At 37.7% G+C, this 24,890-nt stretch overlaps 1 protein-coding gene across 3 annotated transcripts; it reads right to left on the minus strand.

Annotated features, from left to right (window-relative positions):
* Positions 1-299: 299 nt before the first annotated feature.
* Positions 300-24,760, minus strand: PEX1 (peroxisomal biogenesis factor 1). Of its 3 annotated transcripts, none has more exons than XM_064704296.1 (24): positions 24,554-24,760; positions 22,890-23,033; positions 20,930-21,013; positions 20,574-20,688; positions 19,721-20,493; positions 18,260-18,379; positions 17,415-17,538; positions 17,048-17,157; positions 15,730-15,830; positions 14,992-15,124; positions 14,250-14,346; positions 12,990-13,160; positions 11,601-11,755; positions 9,538-9,727; positions 9,179-9,348; positions 8,264-8,398; positions 7,626-7,690; positions 6,678-6,820; positions 6,497-6,600; positions 5,221-5,397; positions 3,382-3,612; positions 1,697-1,894; positions 1,226-1,356; positions 300-580 (listed from the first exon to the last, which is right to left on the minus strand). In XM_064704296.1, exons 2-24 carry the CDS (start codon positions 22,980-22,982, stop codon positions 496-498), a joined length of 3,705 nt encoding a protein of 1,234 aa, XP_064560366.1. In that variant the 5' UTR covers positions 22,983-23,033; positions 24,554-24,760; the 3' UTR covers positions 300-495. The 3 variants fall into 3 exon arrangements, with proteins under 3 accessions (XP_064560366.1, XP_064560365.1, XP_064560364.1); XM_064704295.1 differs by having other exon boundaries at positions 9,179-9,345; positions 24,618-24,749; XM_064704294.1 differs by having other exon boundaries at positions 24,618-24,749.
* Positions 24,761-24,890: the final 130 nt, after the last annotated feature.

Raw genomic sequence — 24,890 nt, forward strand, 5'->3', positions numbered from 1 at the left:
ACCTTGCTCTGGCTTTTCCTGCTATATCCTGGAAATATTGATCTAGTTGCTTGCTAATATACATATGAAGTACCACCCTCCTCTAAGCCCTCCAAAGGCCCTTGGAGAATGGCTTTATAGACTATTTTAAAAACATATCCCCCACTGATATTACAGTCTATTTGACTAGATTCTATTTGTTGTGAGGGAGTAAGCAGGGACAGGAAACCATTGTTAGATTGTTGCAAGTAAATTGATAAAAACCAACATTTAAAAGTTTATATGAAAAACAACTGGACAGAACATAACCAATGTTCTCTCAAAAAATTTAATATCAATCTAAAGGAGGACAATTTTCTTCAAAATAAAATGTGACATAATTTTACAGCATATTAGTTTAAAAGAAACTTATCTCCAACTGCTGCATTAATAAATCTATATGAATATAAATAATCTGATTTAATCACAACTGTCATTTCCAGTTACAGTTTAGCAATTATAAGCAAATACAAATCACTAAGCTAGAGTCATTTTTTGTCCTGGTCTGAATGTTGCACCAATCTGTACTTTCCTCTTCTTGGGATTCTGAAAATTATCATACCTGGAAATAAACAACACAAAAAAGACATTAGCAAATTCTTATGAAATGTGGGTTTTGTGTCTGCCTCTTCAGATGCATATTATTGCACCACAGAACTCCAGATGTTTAAGTAAATGAAAAATACCTGTCTCCTCAGACCTGGGGACCTGGAGAGTTATCACCCACACACCTAACTCAGAGAACTCTCTGCCCTGCTACCCTTGGTTTTTTTCCCAGCTTTTGGTCTCCAAGTCCAAGGAGACACATTCTCCTTTTCAGAATGTTTATACTTCTACAGATTATTGCCTTTCCCAAACAGAGCAGTTACAAAGACCACTCCAGCCATTTGAAAATACAAGGAGCTACTACTAAGTGGAAGCAGGAAAGACCTACAACCTAAAGAGCCTCTTTGTACTGTTATAGCTCTTAACATAATATTGGGGGTCCTGGTCTGTTATTTCCTACATGAATAAGACAATTCACTGGTAAAGTAGTTGCCTTTTCCCACGACATAACTTAATACTTCTTAAAAAACTGCTGTCAAAAGCTATCAGCTATCTGCTGCCTGTCCCCACATTTATTTAAAACTATGTGTTTCTGATGTACAAGGAATGTGGTAAGACCCCATCTCCACTGAATTCAAAATTAAGAAAAAAAAATACTTACAGTTCAGTAAAATGCTTCCAGTCATCCTGACTAATGGATGGTCTCATTCCCTGCAGAGCAGTCATCAGGTGAGACTGGGTGATAGTCACAGTGGTCTTGGGAAGCACTGATTGATTAAGGGTGCTGTCCTCCTTGAAAAGAGCCATGAGCAGAAAATGAAAAACTTCTACAGAAACACAGTGCCATCAATATCATTAACTATGGAACCTCCCATTACATGTACAGACAAATGCATTAAAAAACAGTCACAACTTTCCCCCCTCCATATTAATAAATAACAGAAATAACTGTTAAATTACATGAATGCTAACATCTGGCTTATTTTTCTCAAATTAAGTATCACTTATCTTTGCTACTTTCATTACACAGTATTTAATATTATTGCAGAAATTGTTTACTGAAATACCAAGAAGTGTGAAAAAACAACAGAAAAGCATTAAGACTAAATAATAATTTTTAAAAGTGCCATACTCCATTCTTGCTTCTGTAACTGGCCTTGCTAGCATTGATTTCTGTCCTCAGGTGCTCTGCTTGCTGCTCCTGGTTCTCCAGGGAGCCTTCTTGAGAAACTGTTCTAAGCATTGCAGGCTGTGAGGATGCAACATCTCTCTGAGTGATGCTGGTGAAGTCGTAAGTCATGGAGTTCGGACCAGAAAAACACAAAGAGCTCTAAATTGATCACAAGAGGAAATACATTAACTCATTATGGACCCAAAGGAGCAACTCCATTATTAGGAATTAGCCTACAATTCAATATAAGCTTGCCTCCACTGGCAAAAAGAGTACTTTCTCTTTAAAATATATTACATATGAGATTTTTTTAACAGAAAGATTTAAGTTAATATGCCAAAGTGTTTGGGCAAAAGGCCAAATTTGAAAATGAAGGGTTTCACATCTGGAAAATATGTAACTGTTTCTGTAATGGTCCATCTGAAAAAGAATAAAAGTCTGCAAAGTCCATTGCTTTAATTACTTAGGAAAATCAGTGGTTCTGAAATCTGGACGAGTAGCTTTGGAATTTAAATATTCATCACCTCCAAATTCCCTGTGCATTTGATAAGTAACTCCCTTTCTAATTCAACAACTTCAGGAGGTCAAAGTCCTTGTGGGGAATCCTTGCTGAAGAATTTTCACAGTCAGAGGAAAACTAAGTCTTTAAAGTTACATTAATCGAACGCTATCAGCCATAATGCAAGATAAAATATACCAAAGCACCTTCGCAGTCAGTAGTTACTTCTCTAACGTCAAAGTTATTTTTGGCTTTAAGAATCAATGCAAGATAGTTTTGAAAACAAGAGTCTAAGAACTTTGATTACTACTTGTAGAAACAGTTCTTAAAAAGATTGAAATTAATTTTGAAAATGAATTTCCTACAGATCACACACAAACTCTGAAATCATGTGCTTACTGTAAGGAGCTCAGAGGCAGCATACCCTGTTTTGCTGACCTGCCAGCCAAGAGATGAGCTGATCACTGTGCAGGTGCTGGGCAGCCAACCTGCACATCCCTACCTGCAAACTGGCCAGAGAACTGCTGCTTTATGTGCAGCATGATGCAACACCAGGAAATCTGGACAAATTAGAGACAATGGCTTAAAGGCTTAAAGACAATGATAGATGTTAAGGTTTAGTTCTGTTCTTTTTCACAATTCCATGGTCTGACTATTCTATTAATACACATTTTGTTGGGAACCGAAAAAGGTTCATTGATTCTTGAGACTGTAACTTAATTCTTGAAAGCTGGGTTGTCACTCTTTAGCAATAAAACTAAGTTAAAGAAAAAACAAGCAAACCAACCACCAAAAAGTCGCAAACTTATTTCAGTGTTTGGAAGAACTTCGGAAGGGAACAAGCCACTTGACCAGAGAGTAAAATCTAACATGAGTGCAATTTGCTTAATTATAGGGTATTAAGCAGTATTTTGTGATTTTGACTTTCAACTCCTGCAAGGTAGCAGAGAAGTACATATTGTATTTTCTCAGATCACGTCCTTTCATCCCCTTCCTCACTGTGGACTACTAAGTATAATCTGAAGATAGTCTGAAGGTCAAAGCAACATAATTGTATTTATAAACAGAACCAGAAAAATTGTATATTTTTTTCTGCTTCTCAACTAATAATATTTAGAAAATTCAAAACATTAAGTGAGTAATTTACCAATTCTGAAGGAGTTCCATTCCCCAGCTCTGATTCATAAGAGCTTCCAAAATAAAGACGATACATGTTGGACCTTGGATCTTCAGGAAGCAGGTCAGACATATCTAAAGAAATAAGAGAGTGCTCTAGCCCTGCTTCTCCTTCTGTTGCTGAATCCTCTGAGCCACTGCTGTGGTTTAGAAAAACCATGGAAGAGAGACTGAAGTCACTATCAGAACTAGATCCAAAATCCTGTAACAAAAACCAGAACATTACAAGAGTTAACTCATAACAAACTATAATCAGAAATACATGAAAAGATTTGATATACAGTGCAAATGAGAGCATCAATTTACATTTGACTGTAGTAGTAATCTGTCTTTCTCTAGGAGTATATTTCTAAATATTTTGCTGAAAAAAATCTAATACCTTTAAGAACTTTCTGTCTTCATGCTAGAAAAATCGTTTCAGGTGTAATTTTAAGGTGTTATTGTTTCCACTGCCTCACACTCTCAGTAACAGCAAGCACTGGGAAACTTCATGCATGTGCTGTGTTATAGAACTGCACCACTTCTGTCTCTACTTTACCTGCCAAGCAAATGAGTAAAATGCTCTAGGAGGCTGAAGTGAGTCTACTTTGATAGTGCCTAGCTGCTGTACTCGTTTTTAGTCTATAGCCAACTTTAAATGCTGATGTGGAAATCAGAACTGCTGCTTTAAACGGATGCCTGCAAACCTCTCTGATGGTCTCTATCAGTCAAAAATTTCTGAGTGCACTCCACCAAGCAAATGGATGTTATTTTTAAATTATACATGTATCACTGAAGTTCTAATATTTTTCCTCCTGCACATCACTGGACTACCTTGTGCTTTCTCTGGGGTGTGTGCACACCTCTCTGGACACCACTGCTTGAGACAACAACCTCTTCCTGGGATGGATAATCATGAGGTATCAACTGATGCTACAAGTGAAGGGAGTGTTAGGGAAAACGCTCTCAATACTAAGAGTCACATCTTCAGAGCCCAACTCCTTGGTAACAGCTAGGGCAAAAAGAATTCAAGAGGGTCTCCTTCACTGTGCACCCCTGACCCAACCCTTCCCTTTGGCCACAGAGTAGTGGAGGCCACGCCTGCTTCTTTCCAGCTAGAACCAGAGGACAGGCATTAAAAATGTGAACACAGGGGGCTGAGCAGAGGCTAAAAGAGGAAGGATCTGCCAGCGAGTCACATGAGGGATACAAACCAAGGGTGGAACCCTGTATCCCTGTACTTTGGAAGTTCAAGTACTAGCTGCTACCTGGAAGATGAGGCAGAGCTGGCCATTTCAGGTATTGCCATGTTCTTGCCACTTCTCTCCTGACCTCAGTCAAACCCAATATGCTGGAACAACTCCCCAAAAATCACCAATTTCTCATTTCCTCCATCATCTAAAATGTGCCATCTCAAAACTGAATTTGCTATCTGCTCCTAAAAAACTCAATGCAGGATCCCTCCTGTCAATCCCTCCTCACAACAGTGATGAACACATTTGGGCTTATACATATATCTATTTAACAATAAATACCTATCATTAAATGAGAACAACCTTGTGTTTAAGAAGTATTTAAACCAATTCATTACATTATTCTTGTATTTTTCTGCAAACATTTTAAAATGTTAATCCTCTGTATAAAAATATAAGAAAATATAATTTAGCTAAAAATCCCCATTGATATAATTAACTCTTTCAAACGTATCAACATAAAAATAAAAAGGAGAGAATTCTTTTATATAAAAATCCCCATTGATATAATTAACTCTTTCAAACGTATCAACATAAAAATAAAAAGGAGAGACTTCTTTTATATAAGTTTTATTTACCTGTGTTAAACCTAAATTTAAATTGGTATGGATTGCCTCTAATTGGGCATTGTACAACAAAGCTTTTAGGTCAGCCCCTGTAAACTGCTCTGTTTTTGCTGCCACATCCTGAAAGTCCACATCATTTGCCAAAGACAAGGAATGACTGAGAGCTTTTAAGATTTCATAGCGTGAATTCTGAAAAAAAGGAAAAAAATGTCAGTAAAGCAACCTGTTATTTTCCTTGTCCTGACTGCTAGATGGTTCTTTGGCCCTGTCACAGCCACTTCCTCTCTGAGGGAGGAAGGATCTTTTTTCAAGAAGATACTGCCCTAATACTAGAAAGATACTACCTAAACCAAATGTAGTATACAGAGAATATATTTCTCTAATATATTGAGTCAATATCTGGGATTTTGTATATGAAATACATAAAAATATGAAGGTCAGCTCGGCTCTTCATATGTCCTTTTATAAAGAAAAGGATGATGAAAGTGAAATGCTTCTGTTTGTCTGAATGATCTTACTGTAAACAGAACTTTAAATACGGAAAAAAGGGGGAAAAAAAAGGAAAAAAAGAGAAAAAAAGAAAAAAAAAGAAAAAAGAAAAAAAAGAAAAAAAAGAAAAAAGAAAAAAAGAAAAAAGAAAAAAAGAAAAAAGAAAAAAAGAAAAAAAAAAAAGAAAAAGAAAAAAAGAAAAAGAAAAAAAGAAAAAAAAAAAAAAAAAAAAAAAAGAAAAAAAGAAAAAAGAAAAAAAGAAAAAAGAAAAAAAGAAAAAAAAAAAAGAAGGCAGCACAGGATGATAATATGTGTTTTGGAATGAAATGATGTGGTGGTATTTATCAAATGTATGAACTAATCTGGAAATAAGTAGCATTAATGTTTTCTCATAAAATGTGGAATCAGGGATACATACTGTACAATCTCTAAGGACTGGCTATGGTTTAAGCAAATGGAAAATCCACTGGATTGATACTTCAAAGTAAGGTGGAGAACATTATACACACTACACTGCATCCAGTTTCTTTCTGCAAATTATTTCTCTATTTTTAATTTTTTTTTTTAAATCAGCTAGACCCACAGCATAAGACTTGATCCAGAAGACTGTGGTAAACAGCCTTTTCCCAGTTTTATGTGAACACACTGACACTAAAATCAGTGAATTTATTCTGTTGTATAACTGGAGCTGGGAAATCAGCTTTTTCCAAGTTTGAAATGCTACTACATATAAAGAAAAGGAGAATAAAACCCATTAGCCTGTTTCTTCCTTGCCTCTCACGTGGAATTGTTTCCTCACCTGATCAGGAGGTGGACAGTACAGGCATTTATCCAGTCGACCTGGCCTTAACAAAGCAGGGTCAATCAAATCCGGGCGACTGGTAGCAGCTAGCACATAAACTCCTTAGGAAAGTGCAGAAAAATGCCATTAATACCTGCTTAATTTCTGCATGAAAAGGAGCACACAGCTGAATTGGTACCTTGCAGGCCTTCCACACCATCTAACTGAGTCAACAGCTGGTTAACCACTCTGTCAGTGACTCCTGTGTTGTCGTGGCCTCGGCGAGGAGCAATAGAATCAAACTCATCAAAGAAAACGATACAAGGCTTAGCTGCCTGAGCTCTAAAAGGGAAAAAAATGAGCAACAGTTATTTTTCTGTTAAAGTTTCATTCACTGCTAGAATTGCTTAGAAATATTGAAGGTAATTGCTTTTTGCTTCAGAGAACAGTTGTATTTAATGACAGAATAGAAAATCTGCTTTCTGTAAAATTTAGGAGGTTCTGAAAACTGGGCTGCAATAGAATTACTGCTCATTTTTATGACATACTTAGCACTCACTTTATCATTTCTAAGTGCTCAACTGTCATATTAATATACATGAAAGCTCTAAAATTCAATCACTGCAGATGAGTTCCTGGCTTACAGACAGCTAACAAAAAGACTGCTACATGATAAGTTGAGAAGCAGAGGCTATGAGGATATGTTGGCATCAGGGAGCACTGAGGGCCAGTAAGAGCACATATTTAAAAAAGAACTACTGGCATTGAGCACTTCAATACCAAGTTTAATATGACCCTAGGTATTGAGTGTGCATTACTACATGGAGTACAGTCAATTGTACTGTCTTCTGGAAACATCTGAAAGGAATTCAGGATGTGGTTTCCAAGATAACTATTATGTGAACCAATGCACTGTAGCTGGAGAGAACTGGGAGTTCAGCTTCAAAAGCACATTCCTCACTGTGCAGAAAAAGGGCAGTTCTTTAACAATGATGGCCAGGTTGAACCTGCCAGACACACCCATCTGGCTCAGCACAACTGATTATTTCAGATGCTTTTATGACCTGATGCTTCCTCAGACAACAAAATTATTTATTTCTGCTTCAACAAGTGAAATGTATAGATCATAAATCTTTACAAAACAAACCTGTTAAATATATCTCGAACTGCCTGTTCACTTGCTCCAATGTATTTGCTGAGCAGTTCTGGTCCCTAAAAAGATATAATCAGAAAACAACACTCATGACATGTTTCTTAGTTTTAATTTGTAATCCAACATCAGCATATACTTTGTGTACTAGACTGAATTTTCTTGCAACCAAGACAGTGTTATCTCTGAATAGAAGAACCAAGGGGTCTAGATAATCCTGAAGAATTTTTCAAGCATTTCAACTTATTTAAAAGTAATAATTTCCATTGTTGTACTGTAACATAACGTGTCACATTATCTCAAATCAAAGGTTTATACTGTATTTAAAAATGTTTAAAATATATTGCTCAGTTTCATTGTCCAGTAGAATCAAAATCTGGGATCTTTTTACAAAAAAAACGAGAAACTAAGAACACCTAATTAAATTTTATAATTCTGCCTAATGAATAAGTATACAAAAAAAAAATCTCAGTAATAAAACTGTGAAGTTCCAGGAATCAGATATCCAGAGACTCACTTATATGTTACTTTCTAACTGTGGTATTTTGCCCTCACAAGCACATAGTTTCAGGTATTATGTAAAGTTATTTAATTCAGTTAATAAAATGAATCAATTAAGCTTAAACTGTTGCTACCTTGATGCTGATGAAATTCATTCCACTCTCTCTTGCAACCACTCCTGCCAACAGTGTTTTTCCTGTTCCAGGTGCTCCGTACAGCAAAACTCCTGATCTCTGCCGTATGGGCAGGTTTGCAAATAATTCTGGATACTGGAAAAGAGTTTCAATGTGATCTATTTTAAAATAATGTAATGTACTGTAACATCATTGGCCAGTGATGATTTTTGTCTAAACAGAATGCATCTGATTTATTATATCCCCAGTATTATCCCAAGAGCTCATTTGGACTGCTTTTAGTTTACCTGGGGCTGAACTAGATTCCTAGGTGTAACAGGTACCTAAAATACAAACAAGTGGGATTTTCTACCAAGCAAAACAGGTCAGAATAGGGATGGACTAGAGCTTTACATTCTCCCTACTAGTAGCTCTAAATTTCTATTTTAATTACTGAATGATATGATCAAATATACCATTCAGTCATTTCTCTGAAGAGTCAATGCTCAGTGGCTCATCTCAACATTCAAGTTTTAAGCAAGGCATGAAAGTAAGAAAGGCCAAAGTAAAATCAGACTGATGGATTGGCATTCATCTGAAAGAAAATACTCCTCTAGCAAAAGCACTGTAAAAACCAGCTGGAAATGTTGTCTTTACAGAGCCTAATCACAAGCCCTGCAAGCAAGTATGGCAATACTCCAATAGTGTAGAGCAACACTTGCTCTGTAGTAAAGCTCTGCCATTGTCTTTTCTATCTGGAAAAGAGAAGGGGAAGGAGAAAGTGTTTTCCAGTAGCTGAAGACAGTTGAAGATTGGAAAGCTACAAAATCATGCCTGTCATCTTTCTATCCAACACTTTCCAAACCTTAAAAAATAATTCTTCCCTACTAACATTATGTGCAAAATACAAGTAACTAATTTAAAGGAACTTAGTACCTTTACAGGTAACAGGATGGTATCCCTGAGCATTTGCTTCACATCTTTTAAGCCACCAATCCTGTCCCAGCCAATGTCTTTAGGTTTATGAAGGTTGACATTTCTCAGAGCTAATGGAGTAAAATCTTTTAGAGCTGTCTGAAAATCCACAGTTGACAGGTTCAAATCTGCTTTAAAAAAAACAAAGAAAAAAAAATCCTGAAAAAACTCCAAACAAACAGGCTGCCAGTAACAAACTCCTTACAATACACAACAATTAAAGAAACATTAAACATAAAATATAAAACCTGGGGGTTTCTTTCTGTATTCTGGATAACAGAAGTAAGACTATGAATTAAGAGATTTTGTTGTCAACATACCACCATTATCTGATGCATTCTGGTTAGAAGCACAGGTGTGAATGGCACGATCCACCAGCATAGTAAAATCTCTAGCAACAAAACCTTCTGTTTCCTTTGCAATACACTGGAGGTCAAGATCAGAGAAGTCCTTTGGATCAGAATTCAGTTTCTTCTTTATTATGGAATACAGCACTTCATATCTTTGCTTCTGAAAAACAGAATTGTGCAGCAAATGTGTATTGAGTTTACTATATGGAGTTTTTAATTGAGTTTTTATATGGAGGTCAGGAATTCAAAGACTAAACAGGTATGACTTACTAAAATTTCCTTAATATTTGCACAACATCAACCTTTTAAATAACCAAACCTAAGAAATATAAACAAATGCTAGTGCTTCAGATGCACTTCACTAAATTCACCCATTTTATAACTTTAAATATTCACCTAACCAGAGCAACTTTAAATTCAACATTAATAATGAAACATCCCTCCCTCCCCAGATTCTACCTCCTTTTTTTCTGTTTCACAGGAAAAAGGACATTTTTATTTTTGACAGCATGAGCAAAGAATATGTTTGAGATACAATATATTGTGCTAGATAAAAAAACTTCAAATAATATAGTATCTGTTGAGATCTTGACTCATCCTTAATTTCAGTATTGGTATTAAAAACAATAAAAACAGACTTGCAGTGTCCGGTTTTCGGCTGTTTGGAGGGCCTGGAAAGGCCCGGGGTGGCCTTGGGGCAGCCTGCGTATCAAAGGACGAGAAGAGGCTTCAGTTCTTCTTTCGGTTTTTATGTTTATTAATTGTTTATCTAAAAGATTTTCTTTCGGCCCGACAGAGGTCTGCTCAGCAGTCAGCCATGAGCACACTGTCTCGCCCTCCGGACAGTCACCTATCTTTATACCCAAAGTTACGTGTACAATATTTATCATTTTTCCCCAATACCTTTTATTCTTATTGCCCGGTGCACTTTTAGTAATGACCAAACCCAAAGTGCCACCATCACCACAGAAGATGGAGGAGAAGAGAAGAAGAAGAAGAAGAAGAAGAAGAAGAAGGACAGGACACGCCCCAATTCCTCCATCTTACTTCTCTAAACCCCCCTGTACAGAAATCCTAAACCCTGTGTCTCACCCTCTAATTAACTAATCCCTTCACCATTCACCCCGGTGAAATCCTCCTATCCTCATACAGGTGTCGTCTCCTGTGTAGGATCAAAGTCCAGCCACCAGACACTTCTGGCAACATTCCAGGACTCCCGAGCCCCCCAAGGGTGGTCTCGGTGGCTTGGCACCTCAGTCCTGAGGTGCTGAGATCCCACATTGCAGGAAGTGGGAGAAAGTTAAACTGCATCTAATACAGCATCCCCTCCTCAGTGGCTCTTAACAGCTGGCCTGTGACTGAAGACACACAGACAGGAACAACTCATGCTAAATACAAATGAGCCATTAGGGGATGAGGGTTTCAAAGTATCTGCTTTCTCCTGCATGAAAGTTAATACTTTTCATTCTTCTCTTTATCAAGTTTATTTTTTAAACTAGACTATGTTCAAAATTAGAGGAATAATATTAATATGGAAACAAACCTAAATCTGCCCCATCAAATTAACATTTAGTTTTAATAACAATTTTAAAATGCATATGCTAGGGACATCCTTATTTCACTGAGCTGTGAAAAACCACACATTTAACTTCATATCTCTAACTTGATGACTTACATGTTTTACAAAGCTGCTCCTTCAGCATCCCCTTGGAGGTAACAAGGAGACATGAATATCTCACCTGTGTTAGACAACCTGACTTGTTTCATGTTGAACTGAAACCTCCTCTGAATACACCTTCTCTTACCACTGAAGAGTGGGGCCAACTCTGAGTTTTTACTGGATTACTCTTACTTTTTTTAACTTTACAATGACAGATTCTGAGGTACTTAAGTATCATGAAAGAATTTCTAAGATTCCCAGATGTTTTTCTTCATCTTCAGGTGTAACCTACTATTTTTGCAGCTGTTCCAGCATCATACTTGAGGCTTCTGGGAAGGCAAACAACATTTTAAGCATTTTTATTTGAATTTACCTGATCTGGAGATCGGATACATTTGAAGCACTGAAATACATGAGTTCCTTGTGCTGAAACCAGGGAAGGATGAAGGGAATGTTCAGACTGACTCGTGGCAATTAATGCAATCAAACTCCCCATGGAAATAACTTCTTTCATCAGATCTTTCAAAACTAAACACAGAAGAAATTGCTCCATGAATTGCAAAAGAACAAAAATAACCCTAACCTGGAGAGCAGCATTAGTACAAACAAAATACAACAGCTTTGTAACATATTATTTTTATTCCTATGTTTACAGTTGTTTTTTTTAAACAGAAAAATAAAAAAGAAAAAGTGATTCTCTCTGGGACAGCACATTCCATTAAGAAAATGCCATCAGAAGTGCTTTTAAAAAGCTGATTTTGTAATGTCACTGATGGTATCTACTTTTGTGTGCTATTACTCCCTCCATGCAAACAAAAAAAAAGTTATAAGAAAAAAACCCAGATCTTAATCCTAGAAAATAAGCACTCCAGGAGAAAGGTATTACATAAAAGTAAAAAAAAAAATTAAGGATGCAAGATAGATCATCAAGAAAAAATCTTTAAAACTCTAAAGCTCTGTTATATGCATTACACCTTTAAGTAAAAGTAATAAGAAAACCAAACAATTCTGCATGTAACTTAGCACATTTTTTAGGAAGAAATTATAGTAAGATTTTCTTAATTTCAGAAGTATTTCAGTAAAAATTATTCTAACTCCCTCAAACTGAGCTAAGAAATGGAAGGCTATGGCTTTATTAATCTTGGTTATTTAGATTTAATTTGCAACTTAGCATTGCCTAGACTTTCAGGAATAAAAGGGAACCATATACAGGATGTCAAACTACAACTGATCATCTTGTTTTTAACATTTGTGCTTTGTTACATTGTAAAAGAGAACAGATGACAAAGAAGATGGTACTCATCTAAAATGACCTGGTTCTCAACATCAGTAAGTATCAAATTGATGTATCACTGTAATTATAAATAACAATTATGGAAAACAATAAATCAATTTATCAGAAATGATCAGTTAAAGGTTTAGCTGCAGTTTGTACTCAATTGCAACTATCTGGCTGTATAAGTAATAAAAAAAACAACAGAGATGCCTCAAGCACTGGCAGTGGTACTGACAACAGGCATGACCAGCAGCAGTGGTGGATGCACATTGGCAAGGACTACCCAAGATCCAGAGTGCATTATTTTGATTCAGCTAGGGATCAACAAATGCCTGCATACCATAATTTGTGAGTCTCTGCCTGAATATCACATGGTCCAGAGGCAATAATGATACAGACAGAATTGTTCAGGTAGGACAGTACAACTCAAGCTGTAAGAAATTCTAAGTTGCATTATATTTCTGTCTAGACAAAGGCAGAACATACCATAAGCAAGTCTATTGCTCTGAACAGTTTCAGGGCTGTTCTCATGCTCGGGTGTAGAAGGTACTCCAACAATATGATCAAGATCATCCATCAGAAGAATGGATGGTTGTCTCCATGCTGCCTCTAAAAAAGCTTCTTCCACATGTTTCCTTATGTTTACTAATCTTTTTCCTAAAACAAAATACTGTTAGAATGACACAAAATATCAGGAAAAAATCAGAGTGACTACATCTTGCTCACAATGTTTTATTTTGTCTATTCTGACTTCACATCTATAAATTCAGATACCAAGATTAAACCAGAATCAACAATCACTAAAGAAGAGAGTCCACACCGTCAACCAAAAAGGTACTAGAAGGCTCCACACAATCTAAAATGAGATTAATCATCTTTTACTAACCACTATAGAAGCCTACAAGCCTAATTTCCAGACAGTTAAAACCAGAGAAATATTAGCAGCATTCTAAAATAGCTACTAAAGGATCCTGCAATTGGAAGAATTTTCCAGAGCAAATGAACCTAGCTCATCATCAATCTTTCCCCTTTTCTCTGGTGCAAGGAGCTCCAGCTAAAGTAGTGATTTAAGCAAAAAGAGTAGGTGAGGAAATACAAGGGCTCTGTAAGAAAACAGTTGAGTATTTTCTGCCCTTGTAACAGCAAGACTATTTAGAAAAGCCAGTGAAATGCAAGAGCAGAAAAATGCCTCCTTTGTGCTCATCCATCTTTGCGTAAAATAATTATTTTGAACTCACAAAGCCTAAGGAGTCATCTCATCATCTCTAATCACGAGTGTTAGATGCCTAATGCCAAATGCACTAGGTTAGTAAATATGCCACCATAAATCAGGTTTCAGTTGGTCATTTGATCCTTCTTTGGTGCCTGTGTTATCCGCTCACTGAGTACGGGTATGCTTTAACACTTATGGTTTGTTAACAAAACATTTGCTCCAGCTAGCACAGCTGAAAAAACAGAGTTTAATTTTTGCAACTTCTTCCTATTTTGTAACAATTAGAAATTATCATGGCAAGCATGGTTTGAATTGCTGGTGGTATGTGGGACAGAAACTGATGGAAATGGGAAACAAACTTACAGTAGCTGTATTTTCATCAGACTGTTGAAGATAGTAATTGTGGGGCATCAAACATCCTTGTGAAAACAGCAAAAATGCTAAAAAAATTATTCAGACCAAATATAGTACCTTCATAACTGTGCCTCTATTGTACAGCAAAAATTTGAGATTAAAATAAACTGTTGTCATACCTCTTAAAGCTTTACAATCAATTACTTCAACATGAGCATCCAGTCTAGTGAAAGCTTCTTTGCAGATGGCCTTTGCTAATGTTGACTTTCCACTTCCCTACAAAAATAAATGTGAGCTAAAGTAAATTGACAGAGGCAATGTGTTTCTGTGTTCTTGTCACAGTATGCACCAGTCAACAAGCTGGGGAAGCTGTGGGATTATTCCTCAGTAAAAGTAGTATGTATTCTGTCTCTGTATCACTTGGTAGGGACCAAAGCCCTAGAGTGAAACAAAGAAATTCAGAGTGGATACATCCAGTACAGTGTTCTGATTCCACTGAGCTCAGTGCCATATGGTATTAAATAGATCACTGTAAGAGGCAACAGCAAAATAACAGTATCAACCCCACTGCCATTTTATGTCAGAATACAAGAGAAAATATATGCTTATTTTTCTTCAAATAATTCAAAGACAAGAGGTGCTTATCATAATATAAACACAAAGTAGATTAATCCCCTACTGAAACTGCATTCTTCAATATATATATATATATATACATGTTTTGAAGATTGCACACAGAGTGTGTGAAAATGTTTTACTGAATTATCTCTGTTCAGTTCACTGCTCTTTTTTTCAGCTTGCTCTTTATTCCTCAGAACAAAGTATCTTCAGTGCAAAGTATCAAAGAAAACTAATGTCAACCAGTTTGCAACCATGGAAAACAATGTGCAAGGGTTTGCAGGTGAAAGCAGAAGTGAATACCTTTCCTCCTGTGAGAAGCACCCCTCCACTTCGCAGTCCCACAGCATTAGCAGCCAGCTTTTGGGATAAAGGACGCCCCAGAAGACTGTGGCTTATGTGTTCAAATAAAGATGTGCCTAATTTGTCCACTCCTCTGCAGGGGAAAGGAAACAGTAAATGGCCTACGATAGCATCAGTGCACACTCTGTAGGCAGAAAAGCTTGCACTATGGGGGAGCTAGAATGGTGACAGACTACTCTCACTTGCCTTTCCCAGCACTGACAGCACGCTATCACAACACTCCAAGCCTCTCACGTCTCCTCTGCCCCATCCCTTCACATTTGCTACACTGTACCGCTGTTTTTTCCCTTGTACTTATGACCACAGCACTCCGCACTTCTCCCCTCAGATGAAGATTGCAACAAAACTTTTAGGAACTACAGTTCTTCGAGACCCTTACTATTAAATGTAGCTGAACAAGTAAACAGGTGGAAGTTACTGGAGGGCATGCATTGGCAGACTGCAACTTAAAAATTTTGTATATTTGAACACCCCAGCTAAAACTACCCCACTGTCCCTTGCTGCTATGTAGAAGTCTGCTCATAATACTTAGAACAGCAAAAACTGACACAAGCCAAAAGATGCAGTTTTGCTTAGATCTGGCATAGTTTCTAAGAAGTCTGCTTTTCCACCAATGCTATTTTTTTCTAATTCTCATTCCCATTCCCTCCCATGTTTTTTCCTACAAAAATGTCTCACCCTAAATCGCTTAGTTTGTGGTATGGAAGGATCTTGTCTCTATCAGGCATAGGTGGCTGCTTGTCATCATCAGCTTTTGTACTTAGAGGATGTAAAAGAACCTAAAACAAAGGAGAGTTATGACTTTAGATGAAACATAACTACAGAAGAAGGCTATGGAGGGACCAGCCATTTCTGGACTTGTGCAAAGATAACACTGCATGTATGCTTTGCTGTGCCTGAAAGAAAGGTGCATTGTTGAAATGGAAGAGATACAACTACTTTCAAAACACAATCTAGTGTTGACAGTAATTTAATAACGTAAGATCAGATTTTGGGCCAAGAGCTGTTCATAACAGACTGTGCAGCCCACTGTCTCTTTCCCTACCTGCAGCTCTCCCCCTGTCCTGCTGGCAGGAGAGCTGATGAGGCAGAATAGTGAACCTGATCAGGAATCTGACTGGATGAAAAGTAACTTGACAAAGCACCTGGCATGAATTTTTCCATCTTGTTCATGAGGGAGCTAGCATGGAAAGCTGGGCAGGCAAACAGGGGTTGCAGAGGTTCACAGGTAAAAACAGGCTAGTAGGAGATGTTGACATAGCTATTAAGAAATGCATTTTGCTCTTTCATCTTAGTTTCAGTCACTTGAACAATTTCTAGAAGCCTTCTTATAGTTTAGTACTAGTAAAAGAAAGTTCATTTTATTTTTTTTTTAATAGCAATTCTAAATTTTGCAGGCAAGTTCTATTCTAACCAGGCAAAAAACACTTTTATCTCTCCACTAAAATTCACTGTATGTTTAAAAATTAAGAAAACATTATCCTACTCCTATAATCATAACCCTGAAATAATGGGCAGTGGATCAACTGGAATTACTAATGGAAGCAGTAATTCTCATATTAAATAGAAATATTTATTCTCCTGAGAAATGAAATATGGAAGAAGCAGAAGGCACACAAACTGTACCAGAGAAAAGGCAGGCTGAGTGTGGTAGGAGAGTTACCAAGGGAGAGAACAACTACACGTAAGGATGGTACATATACAAATAAGTGTAAGGATGTTTAAACATGGACAGCACTGACTCTCCTCTCTTTGAACTGATTTTTCTGAGAGTTTGATATGCAAACTCTTATGACACTCAGTGACAAGCATGGCATGCCTGGAATTTCAGCAGGCCCTCAAGCTATAAATGACACAGAGGATGCAGATATAACTTTATGAATAGACCGACATTATTTACTTTAAAAGGGAAACTGAAATATATACAAAATGCAATACATTTTAAACAAGTAGAACAATTTAAATTACTTGATACCTGATACTATGTGATATTTACTTGTATATTTGTCTTTTGCAGCAAACTGGGACTCAGTATAAAAATATTCTCAGATTTATTTTCTTCAATGTGCACGGGATGCGCTGCACTAAGGACAAATTCCTCTATTCCTGTAAAAATACAATGAACAACTATTAAAACTCCAAATACATTGAGTTTTTATTCCTCATAAGATAAGACAGATTAGAATATTGCTATAATATAATCAAAAATAAAAGAGTAAAAAAGATTAATCATTATTAAGGGGTAACTCAAGCTTACACTTTCAGTGTGAAGAGGTATCAGTTATGTTAAAAGGTGTACACAGAAATTAACTGGCATACTGGCTAAGTAAATTCCACAGCAGACAGGACAGAATTATCCTTGCCTTCTTTAACAGACAGATGTATACAGTCTGTGCTTGTCATTATCCATGGGTGATCATCAGTAGTGGAATCCTGCAGCCAAGAACTGAATGCACATTTAACATCATCTTCATGTATATCTTTATGCTAAATAGGAAAATGGAAGAAGGTAAATAAAACAAAACCAGGTGTTCATAAGTACAAATGTTTTCTTCCAATGCATGAGGCATTTTTTTTCTCTTATGGCAGCAGAAAGATGGAAGAAGTAAGAGTTTTATTCATTTAGAAAACACCATTTTGCCAGCAAACACCATTTCTATCAACTGCTCTAGGGAAAACATCTGTGCAGCTCCTGCTATGGCCACAGCTGAGTATTAGACCACCTCTAAAGACTTTTCCTTCAGAACACTGATATGAGGGCAACAAAAAACTTCTATTTTTGTTTTACTTATCTGCCTTCCCAGATCCAAGGGCACTGCTCAGACCCCAGGTTTGAAGACATGCACTGATATTGAACTGAGACTTATCTCAGGTGCTCACTACACCCCTCCCTTCCTCATATATCCTTTCCCTATAAAAAGAACCCTGTTTCCAGTACATTAATCAAAATACAAATACCAGATAAGCTCTGTTTAAGTAGATCATAGCAATCTATTAACTTAAATTTACACAGTCAAATGAAAAACCAAGAAATTATATCCCCTGAAAAATCCTTTGGAATTATTTCTATAGAGAACATTATCTAACAAATTAGAACAAATAAACACAATGCCCTCCTTCCCACTCCCCCCCCCACCCAGTTTGACCAGAGCAACATTATCAGTTTCCCAATATATGCACAAGTATGTGACCAGCAATATCAACTCACTAAGTTCTGTTTGGGTTGCAGCGTAAGAGATACAGGAATTTTAGGAACAGATTCAACTGATTTAATTCGGACTGTTGAATGTATTTCAATATGTAGTTTTTTCCTCAGACCATCTGCAATCTGAAATATTTAAAATAAAAGCAAAAAAAAGCATTAGAAAGTAAGCTAGTTATAACATTGCATATATAATACTACATCAACTTCTTCACTAATGGAACCTCAAGAGAATTAAGCAGGAATTTATAACATTGACAGTGATATCCAAATCTTACTCTTACACACACACTTCTAGTTACCTTTTGTCCTATTTGAGAAAGTGCTCAGAACAGCTGACCTCCTACTAACTTAATAAACTTTAAAGCTCAGAAAAGGAGTAGAAGAAATTCTTAGAACATTGCAAGAATGCTCTTAGTATAGGAGAAAAATAACAATTTAATTTCATTTGCTGATTAAAATTATTTCACGTGGGTAGGTAAATTTACACAGACCATTACGAGACCAAAACTAAGCACCCCTGCAGCAGAGAGACAGAAAATGCAGCCTCCCTAAATCATACTAGTCAGTTGGCCCTTTTAAGGAAACTCCTTTTCAATCTGTTATTTTAAAACTTACACCAATTTGAAAACATGTCATAAATATTTTTTCACTGTGAGAGACTTTATGATAGCTGGCATTTGGAAAATTGTTATGTCTGTCAAAAGATTTCACAGCAAAGACCACTGCAGGCTCTTGTTCTCATTCTTAATACAGCAATGAGTGAATGGTGAGAATTATACTATGTCAAAATAGTCAAATGGTGATTTGGAGCACATTTGGTTTGTTTTTGTTGATCCCACATGTGCTTCCAGGAAAGAAAGAACAGGCAGTAGTTCTATAGAACAAGCTGAAACATCAGTGTCTCCATACCCGGACTTGTGCCACCTGGCAAAACGACATATGAAAACTAAAGCTGGTTATTGGATATTCATCTTCAGTATGTATTTTAAAGACTGTATAAAAGGACTCACAAACATTATGCAGCACGATGATACACCATCCCATTACTTTACACTTTGATGACCCCTAGGTCAATGCACATTTCAAAGAGTTAACTGATGAAGAGTCTCATAATAAAGGACTGAATGTATGTAAATAGGTACTTCACTTTCTCGTTAATACAATGGCTACCTGCAGGTTGTGAAGCAAGCATTTATTCCCTTCAGAAACGCTGAAGCCTTTTCCTCATTTGGTGTAAAAATGCTAAGTGTGCAAAAACCCAGAGCACACTGTACATCCTGGAGCATGATGGTAAGTAATGTAGTCCAGAATGAGTACAAAGTACAGCTCTAGCAAACAGTATTAGGTTCTAGAAAACTCAAGAGATTAACACAAAGTCTACAGCCCAACACCACAGGTTAAGTAGCCAGCTCACAACTATCCAATAGAAAATATTATAAAATAATATGGTGTGCTCAAACTGACCCAAACTCTTCCAACATGCAGGGCTCCCCCATCATGGCCATACTCTATGACACTCTTTAGGTCTTCAAATCCATTCCAAACGATTTGAACAACAGATCCCTCACTGGATGCTTCACCGCTAATAGAATTAGAAGGGTTTTTGTCTTGTGTACTAGTCAAATGATTTTGCTTTTCAAGTGGCAGATTTTGTTTTGCTTCTTGATGACGTTGTCTTGGGGAAAGCAGCTCGTTAATTTTCCCGTAAGATACTACAGGATTTGGATCTAAATCAACGTATTCTAAATTCCATGGAAAAACGTGAACAGCATTGCATTTCAGAAATTCATGAGTGGTGGATACATTCTGTACGCTGGGAGGCTGGGACTGACACACTCTAAAAATGGAATCCATGTGAATCAAGTTCAGCAGCTTTTCTCTGAAGACGCTCATTTCATCATTATCACATGAAGTCTTCTGTTTCTGCTCAGATGTACTAGAGAAAATGTTCCCTATGAAATTCCATATATTTGGGAGAACATTTGAGCCAAACGTCATGTTTGCATCAGTCTTACTCTGTTCAAGGGCTCCAGGCTTTAAGTAAGGTTGTTTGGCAAAAGGATCCTTTAGTGTTTCTTCTTGTTCCATGTTATTTTTCACAAAATTTTTGAGCAAGATGTCACTTTCTGTGGCAGGTGTGCTGGTGATATTCTCCTCAGGTCCGTGTGTTTTGGGACATACCAGAAGCTCCGTGCATGGCTCTAATCTCCCATATGGGGCTGGTGGCACAAGTGTACCTAAGTATGAGCAAAAGATGCCAATGAATGCATCTACCCCCGCAAAGCAGCTTCCTGGAGGTGCCCTGAGAGCTGCTTACCGATTCTGATGTAAACATGGGTTAGCTGCTCAACCCAGACAGGAAAGATGGCTCCTGGAAACACCACTCGAATCTGGTCCAGAAGGTGGCTTTCAAGGGAGGAAGCATGCAGCTCCTGGGGAAATGTGACACCATTATAAATTAAATACTGCATATCTTTTTAACATTTGCTTGAATAAAAAACTCCTATGTCTCTTTTCAATACACATATCTGAAATACAAATACAACTAAAGTCCACCACATTTAGTATTTCCTTAGAGGTGAAGGGAATGGGGCATTGTGCAAAAAACTGCTTGAGTCAGAATCTCTGTCATCTGTAAGACAAGAACATGAACAATGGAAGGGGTTTTATTACCAGAATTTCCCAATCATCTGCTGTGAGTGGTTCCACTTCTACTTGCTGACAGGAGGACACATGGGAACAGGGTTCAAGAAAAACCTGGCAAAAGTAACACCAAAATATTTAACTCCTTATTTTTTATATAAAAGCTCCATCTTTATTTCAACTAGAAAATTGCCATCTCCTTCACTGTATGTTTTCACTACTTGGAACACCATCCTAATGACACCAGGTAATTCATAAGCAGATGAATGCTCAGTGGATGGGAAATGGATCCCAATAGGCTCAGAGACATCAATAAGCAGTGAATATTAAAAACATCCAGAGTTTATCAGGTGATAACAAACAATCCATTTTTAATACACCTTGATCACATCACCATCTTTCCATTTTTAAATCTTTATTTTTAAGTCCCCAGGATTTTAGAAAATTGAAAAATCAATTCACTTGCACATAAATTTAGAACCAGCTGTAAAAAAAGGGAAAAAGTAATGGAAAAGCAAGCCCAGCTCCTAAATGAATGGATGAATGGTTTCATAGGAAGCAGCCCCATCTCCATAGAACAGTTTTGATATCATGTGAATCAGGAGGAATGGTAGAAGCTGTTGTGGCTTAGGTCTTTCAGAATGCTTTAAATATAGACTTCAAAAGTCAGTTTTTGCCAAAGGTTTCATATGACAAAAAAAACCCCACAAAAGCAATTTGCAAACAACATCTTGCAATTAATTTTCAAAGAAATGTCACTAATTTTTTTTCCTGAGATAAAACTAGATACCTGTCCTCTGAGAGAATTACGTTAGGTCACCTTTTGTAAAAGTAACCATCTGTTTTGAAATCCCCTATGTCCTTAGCTTGAAGCAATAATTGAGAGGAATATCTTTTCCCCAGCACAGCAAAAAGAAGATCATACAGCAAACATGTAACTCCTGAATCCAAAACGATGGTGAAACTAATTAATCATGTATTTATTTGATTATACAGATGATTATTCCCAGCAATACCTGGAAAAGGTTTTCTTAGGTTTCCTTTGTCAATTGCTTTCCTGTTGAAGGCTATTAGTTTCTAGAAATAAAAAGGGTAGATAGATGCCTGGCTTCTCAACTACTAAATTGGAAATTTATGCAGACAGACACATAATTTCTAGAGAAAATATGTTTAAAAAGTAAACAAAGTAACATAATACACTGCTCTGAGTCACACTCTTTGATGTCTTCTATGCTGTTGAACAAAATTTTGTATATAAGAGACTAGAAAAATATAAATATACTACACAATGACACTGTGTAAGGCAGTATTTTTTATTCTTGTTTGTTTAAATGTCTACTTAGTAATAAAATAAATCCTTTGATTTGTGATTTTAATAGTCCCATGTCAGAAAGCTCTGTCTTCCTCTTGAGGATCTCTAACTTCTGTCAATGAAAGAGCCATTTATGAAAAGTTTAACAGAGTGTTCAGGAGTAAGAGGTGAATGTATAACGAGTAGATAGAGAGATAAATAGATAGATGGACAGATATCCATAAGAGGTGAATACAATTTTTCAAAGACAAAGGGATATATGGTGAAGGGGCGAAAAAGGGATGAAAATTTAAACACCAACAAGAATATGCAGAAAGGCAATAGCTACTTTAAAATTACAGCAGCTCCAAACCAAATATTCCCATTCCAAATTTTTCAATTGCTTAAAAGTGTATTTTCTTAAAATTAATGTCACTAAAGATAGTTGTTATAGCCCTGCAAAGACCTACCCAGAAGCCTACCTTAACATTGTTTAGGCATCTGTTAATGGTTTAATGAGCCAATCTTTTCATGTTCGAGACATTTCATGACAGTTAACTTCTCTCATGAGCAGAGGTAAATGAAGAAACTGTCTAAATACATGAAACAAGGTCATAGCTCACTCATGTAGTATTACCTTTTCACTTATCTTCCAATATACTCTTTATTTAAATAGAAAACAAAGGTAGCATTTCAAACCTGCTCTCCATCTGTGATGCCAAGTTTCTCTGCCAAATGTCTGTTAATCTCTGCATTATTTTCACCCTGGTGACCTCGATGCCTGGTTTCCATCCAGCTCAAAAATACTGGCTGATGACCACAGGATATTTTCACAGCTTGGCCCTATGAGTTTTAAGGAAAGAAAATAAATTGATATAAAACCAGCTAAGTGAGATGACTATTAGACAACCTAAACCATATTTGATTAGAGAGATGAAAGGAATTAAAGCTATTATCTGGATTTTACTTGTTTGCACAGCTCTCACCATAGAACTGAGTGCTGGTTTAAATTCTTAAACAGCTTTCTTTTTTTATGGACTATTTTCAAGTAAGAAAACGAATTCTTTTTCCTTTCTTCTGCATGATGGGGTATCAAAAACATTTTACAGAAATGTGTAACCGCATGTTTGCATTTCCCAAATGAGGAAAATAAATAAACACTTTGATTTCACAAAAATGACAACATTTACATGGTCTCCAAGAGTGCTTCTGTGACATATTTAGAGTAAGTCAAAAATCACATTAACTCAGACCAAAATTATTTAATCAATCTGTTTCAGAACTGCTCATGTATTTTGATGTCAAACTGAAGAACTTTCCTAATATCTTCTGCAATTAGATTCAGCTTTTGATTCCATTTATCCCCTTTTAAACATTTTTATTAATGAGAAGTATTTAACGTGCTATTTCTACCACGTTTTCTGAGACTCTATCTTTTCATTTTGCAGCTCAGGTTAAACAAAAGCAGGATGCAAAAGCACCATAATAAACAGTGTGCAGAACTACACTGTAAAACTTCAAAGCAACTGCACTCCTTTCTCCTCTCTCTTGACAGCAGATCTGTAAAACACTCAGAAACTGCAGCTGAAATGGAGCTCACTTTTAATACCGCAGTTCTTCCAATTCCACCAACCTCCTACGACTACCCCAAAGGTGAACGAGCAGGTTTTACACGCCTATGTTGTTTTCCTGTTGTGAAATGCCCTTTTTGGCCTTGAGAGCAGGAGGTTACCCACGCGAGGGAGGCCTGCTCGGGCCAGGGGGCTGTGCCAGCTCTCCTGAGCTTTGCTCGCATCCTTCTGGGCTCATTCCTGCCCTTTTCCACCCTGTCCTGCTGGCACTCAGCTCTGTGAGCATGGCTCAAGAGGCACACAGTGTCTCTGCTCCCGTTTCCACGTGTGAAATGTTATTTACAGTGTAAGGTGCACTTCCACGGGTGCAATGTTATTTACAGTGTAAGGTGACCCCGCGTCTTCAGCAGGGCTCTGCATGACGGGAGTGCCTTTCTATAGTGACATATTTTATTTGTGTACAGCAAAAAGGAGGATTCTGAACGGATTTGTCACCTCTTCCCCCACCTGAATTAAACATTTAGGCATTATTCGCTTAATGCTAGCAAGTTACGGGGAAAACTGGTATGAAATAGGGAGTGATGATAGAGACGCAGATGCCCACAGCGCCAGATCACGCTGGGGAAGAAAATTTCCCGCGTTTTATTAGGAATTGATGACGATACTGGGCCACGCAGGAGGCGAGGGAAGGAGGGGTTCCCCGATGTGAGGGGTCCCGGCTGAGTCGTGAGGGAGGGGAGGAGGGCTCAGTATCGCCATGGTGACAGGATGCGGGGGTGACAGGATGCTCACGTAATCCTCTCTGCCTGCCAGAAGTGTCCCTGCGCCCGGGCCCCGAGCGGCGCCGCCCCGGTACCTGCTGCAGGCGGAGGAGCGAGGCCAGCGCGGGCGGCAGGTGCAGAAAGCAGTCGCGGGTCCCGCTCAGGACGATGGTGGCGGCGGCGGCGGCTCCCCCGGGGTCGCCACAACCCCACATGGCCGCCGCCACTGCCGGCCCCGCCGGCGCGCCCGCTCCGCCCGGGCACGGGCCCGCCTACCCGTGGCGGGCGCGGGGGGTAATGCTCCTGTCACCCCCGGGGCAGTGGTACAACCCACTGCCGCCCAATGCGGGAGCGGCGTTTCCCCGCTG

The sequence above is a fragment of the Zonotrichia leucophrys genome, chromosome 2, assembly GCF_028769735.1.
Source record: "Zonotrichia leucophrys gambelii isolate GWCS_2022_RI chromosome 2, RI_Zleu_2.0, whole genome shotgun sequence".
NCBI classification, from domain to species: domain Eukaryota; kingdom Metazoa; phylum Chordata; class Aves; order Passeriformes; family Passerellidae; genus Zonotrichia; species Zonotrichia leucophrys.

Bases quoted from the DNA above. Each gene is read 5' to 3' on its own strand.
- PEX1 (XM_064704294.1), bottom strand. From the start codon at position 24,737: ATGTGGGGTTGTGGCGACCCCGGGGGAGCCGCCGCCGCCGCCACCATC. The intron at 20,689-20,929 runs GTAATAAAACCC...ACATTTCCCCAG, and splicing joins CAGATGATTGGGAAATTCTG to GAGCTGCATGCTTCCTCCCT. The intron at 15,831-17,047 runs GTAAATATCACA...CCTTTGTTTTAG, and splicing joins TGCAAAAGACAAATATACAA to GTTCTTTTACATCCTCTAAG.